The sequence below is a fragment of the Cyprinodon variegatus genome, unplaced genomic scaffold (genome assembly GCF_000732505.1).
Source record: "Cyprinodon variegatus isolate N-32 unplaced genomic scaffold, C_variegatus-1.0 Scaffold521, whole genome shotgun sequence".
In the NCBI taxonomy this organism is placed as follows: domain Eukaryota; kingdom Metazoa; phylum Chordata; class Actinopteri; order Cyprinodontiformes; family Cyprinodontidae; genus Cyprinodon; species Cyprinodon variegatus.
The window spans coordinates 39,109-43,868 of NW_015150974.1; the positions used below are offsets into that span (position 1 = coordinate 39,109).

The 4,760-nt window shown below is 36.0% G+C and overlaps 1 protein-coding gene across 1 annotated transcript in view; it reads right to left on the bottom strand.

The window, feature by feature from the left end:
* LOC107095039 (caldesmon-like) overlaps nt 1-2,818 on the bottom strand; it is a 9,670-nt gene extending 6,852 nt beyond the window's left edge. The window contains exons 1-3 of the mRNA XM_015391000.1: nt 2,720-2,818; nt 2,384-2,479; nt 288-413 (exon numbers count right to left, since the gene is read on the bottom strand). Coding sequence (XP_015246486.1) covers nt 288-413; nt 2,384-2,457 — 200 coding nt within the window. The 5' untranslated portion in view covers nt 2,458-2,479; nt 2,720-2,818. The remainder of the gene's footprint in view (nt 1-287; nt 414-2,383; nt 2,480-2,719) is intronic.
* Nucleotides 2,819-4,760: the final 1,942 nt, after the last annotated feature.

Below are 4,760 nucleotides of genomic sequence, written 5' to 3' on the forward strand. Positions count from 1 at the left end.
AGTAGACTGCTGTAGTGATTGTTCCTAGTTGGTTTTAATGTTGGTGTAGCTTAGATTGTAACGCTAATACAGGTAATGATTCAGTAGAAACCTGAATAAAATATACTCTGCCTGTTTGTATTAGAATAAGAGTGTTTTTAAAAATGTTAACATGACTGAAAAAGAAGAGGTTTCATCGCTCAACTAATTAAACATTGAAAGTTACTCTGGAAAAACTCAAAGTAAGTTATCTTTTCATGGATCCATTTAAAACTTGAAATGAGGATTCTGGTGTAACTGTCTCATACTTGTTATTACTGATCACATCCGTCGTTCCGGACTCCTCCAAGTCTCTCATTTTCTTTCTTTCTTCTCTCGCACGTCTCCTTCGCTCCCGAGCCTCCTCCTCATCGTCATCATTAGTGTAAACCCCCCTAAAAAAAACAAAAAAAACATTAACAGACATATTTACAAAAAACACCATAAATAGAAAAAATTTGAAAAAGTTTTTTTGAACTGTGAATTCATTTATTTATTAGATCAGTAAATCTCCAAGGAATTGAACAAAATCTTTCTGGACTTTTCCTGGAAAACAAAACAAGACAATACGATGAAGAAACCAGAGCCATTGCCTTTTTATAAACAAAAAAATGTTTGGACCTAAATAAGCTGAAAAAATTATTAAAACTGAAAGCAACAGTGAAATGAACCTTTTCATGTTCCTTTTTCTTATTTTGTGTTTTTTTTTCTTCCTTTCCTCTCATTGTTGAGTCACTTAATAAGATGTTAAACTCCCTAAAACTAAAAGCTCTATTTACACAGAAAGGCTCAAAATCTGCTAACATTGATGTTTCTGACCACGGAGGCAGGAGATATAAGGTAAACAGATATATGAGTGTTATTTGGTGTTACGGATAAAGGGATGTAGAGAGCAAAAACTACTAAAAGGGGTTCAAAGTACTAGAGCAGGTCACTGAGTCCTGAAATAGAAAGACAGTCAAAACATTCCAGTGTCTGCCACATTTAGAAAGAAGTGAAAACAAGTGGCTGGGGGGCGATGAGCAGGAACTGGCAGGATGACTGTGAGAAAATAGCAAGCAATCCCTTCTTTGCCAGGGCTTTGGCACCGGATTGCTTCTGATATGGAAACAAGTCAATTGATTCAATCGCAGCCTTTGTCAAAACAATTTTATCTTTAATTCAAACCTTTAAAAAAGTAAAAAAATATACTGCAGGCCTGCAACTTTAAGAACTGATTGATTGATTTAAAGCTCTGCAGCAAGAAAATTATGAATGAGCTAGCTGTTGCTGAAATTTACTTTTAGATTCAAAGGAGTATAGAGTATAAATTACATCATCCAAGCACCATAGTATCACAAACATGAGAGAACATTTAAACCTGCATCGTGTTTGTTAAAAATGTTTAAATTATGTAAATTGTCTGCAGAGAGCTACAGCACAGAGATTATCATGTAAAATATAAAGCAACCTTGCATCTTGGGTCAAATATTGTAGATTTCCAATATTCCCACTGGGCAAAATTTGCTTGCATTGTTGTGTAAAGAATGCATGACACTAAAACACAAAGATAATGCTTAACTTTACTGAGCCAAATGCTCTTTCATACTGATATCTTTTTACTGTGGTATCTAGTTCCGAACAGTGTTTGGCAAAGCTTACCCACACTGCTTATAGGGTAGGTGGGAGACCATTTCACTGAAAACACAGCTGTTCTGTCGAATCTTGTTTGAACCATTCAATTCAGTTCAGCTTATTTATATTGTGCAAATTCACAACACGTCTTCTTAAGGCACTTCACAGAGAGAACTCAACTACATCATACAGTTAGACTGGTTCAAAGCTGTGAGGAAAAACAGCTGATTACATCGACTCATTAACTCAAAGGCAATCCCTCACACCAAGCATGCTTGTGGTGACAGTGGACAGGAAAACTCCCTTTTAACAGGAAGAAACCTCCAGCAGAACCAGGGTCAGTATGTGCGGCCATCTGTCGAGGCCGCATTGCACAAATTGCATTTTACATGTAAAATTGCAATTTGTGTTTATGGACAGTGTGCTGTTGGTAATGTCACCCTTGTAAAAGAGACCTTGGTGTCAATGGATGTTTTTACTTGGTTAAATAGAGGTTGATTAAAACAAATCTCTTGAGGTTGTAGTATGATGCTTTTGTTTTTGGGACCAAAAACCTCAAAACATTTCCGCCCCAATTATTCCAGCAGAATGCTTAATGTGATAAAAAGCATGCAGTGAGGCCGAAATATCAAGCAAACATTGTGCAATTTTTTTCACTATGCATAAAATTTAAATGTTACAACATGAATCATTTAATTTTCTTTTTAAAGACCAGTATCATGTGTCCACATCTTTTTGAGGGTTTACTTACTTTTCTGCTTCCTGACGCATCTGCTCTCTCCTCTGCCTTCTTAGCTCCATGCGGCGGTCAAAGTCATCATCCATGTTGCCCCAAGGATTCTCCTCACTTTCTTACTGAAACACACAAATATGATGCATGCATGTTCAATATTTATTCCAGAATACTTTTGTTAAAAAATAATTATTAAATGTTTGCTATAGTAGGTAATTTTGCAGTAATATAGGAATTCATTTAACGGAACACAAACAGCTACTTATATATTAAACATCCAACACACAGACCACCAAAGTCAGCTTACTGATATATGCAGGAGATAAAACGATAGTGCACGTTAGTTTACAATACCTTAGCAGCTATGAATTTAGTCCATAAGCAAAGGCCTCTTTTCCCTTGTCATACATCAACCTCCACAATCTGGTTTGTATCTCAGCTCTTCTGCAGCTGAAAAGAAGTCTGTTTGTACTTTCAGCAACTTTAACTACCAGAAAAGGCAAAGCCTGCCTCTTTGCTCTTCTCATTTTCTTTCTCATCCTCCCTCCTCCTCATCAGTCCGACTCCAGTGTCCCTTGCTCTAAAGCCAAAAGTCCACTTTCACAAGTTTTTTTTTGTTTTGTTTAATCACTTGGAAGCCTTCTGTGTTCTTATTTGGCCAGTGTTGTCATACTGAAGTCTCACTTAATGAATAGAAAGAATAAAAACTCACACTTCATTTTAATCTTTCTACAAACAAAGGGGGGGAGGAAACAGCTTCTCATTCATCATATTAGGGAGGAATTGGGGAACTCCATTAATCTAAATCTGAATATATTGAAATTGTTCATGCTAAGTTAACAAGCATAACATTATATACTGAAACTCTTCTATCAATCCATGATATTAAACCAACAGGTAGAATGAAGGAAAAGATATTTTTGATATTGCATTTATTGGTAACATTTGGCTTCTGATCTGGTTCTTTAGTGCTAAAATAAAACATTTTTTCTTGCACACAGGGCAAGAAATCAAATTTTTTGAATTTAATTAAGGAATTTGCAATTTTTGTCCCCTTTTGTTTCTATCATACCAAAATAACCTAAAATGCAATTTTTGAAATTGAATTTCTCAGGGAAAAAAAACTCTAAAAAGATGAATAACATATTATGACAACTTTCCCTATGATTTATATCTTTGGTTCAATTTCAATGTACCCAAACCATGAGATCACTGCAAGACTTGTCTAAACAAAGGGTCACAGAGAAAAACAATGGGGATAATTTTCCATTAATGGAGTGGCTTGGCTAACTAGACTTCTCTAAAAGTACATCAAAGTCGATTCAGAGGGTCACTTTGGGACACGGAACAACATCTAGAGCACTGCAAGTCTCACTGAGAGGAAAAAGACAAGAGGAAGAAAAGGCACTGATAGAGTCTGAAGCAGAAAAAAAAATATTGTAGAGAAACTCTTAACTCGCATTTTCAAAGAATGTGTTTTATCCATTACATCTGGTGTACATCTAAAAACATAGAATATCATACTGCCTTGCTGCATCAGAATCTGAACAAGTTATTATAGATGTTATATGTTAGATTTGTATATTTTTCTTTCTAGCAAAATAACTGGTTGTGACTTTGAACCCAAACACGGTTGAGTTATGCAGCAAAGCAATGATCTAAAACAAACCAGGAGCTAAAGGGCTAAAAAAACAAAAAAGAAAACAACATTTCCTTACAGCAAATATGTCCTGAAATGTTTCTGCACAGAGTTTTCATGTTCTCCCCTTGCATGTCAGTTCTAGGTACTGTGACTTCTTCCCGCAGTCCTAAAACATGATTGGTAGATTACTTTACGTTACTGTTCTTCTTGTTTGTCTCTATGTTACCCTGTGATGGACAGGTAGACTGTCCAGGGTCTACTCTGCCTCTCACCTAATAGCATGAAGGAGATTGGCCCCAAAACTCCCTGGGAGCCTGGGAGATAGCAGTTATGATGAATGGATGACTGATCCATAGTGGCCTAGTCAAAGACTGGACTAATTCCACTGAAATCTTAAACACCTCTTTTATGCTTAGAAACGCTGTAAAGTATGCAAACCAAAACAGTTCTGTAAGGAGGAGTGGGGGAAAAGTGAGACAGCAATGAAAAAGATGAAACTTGTTTCCTAATAAGCTGTGATAATGGCTACATTTAAGGGTTGTTTGGTTACTGGTGAAGATTCTCAGTCATCCAGGTCATAGTCATTCCAAAAAAGTAAAAAAAAACAACAACAATCCACTGGAGTTTGAAGACATTTTTTTTTGCTCTAACTACTTCGATTTACCTGACCATGTTGAAATAAATTCAATTCAATTCAGTTTATTTATATAGCACCAAATTCACAACACGTCATCTCAACGCACTTTACTATTA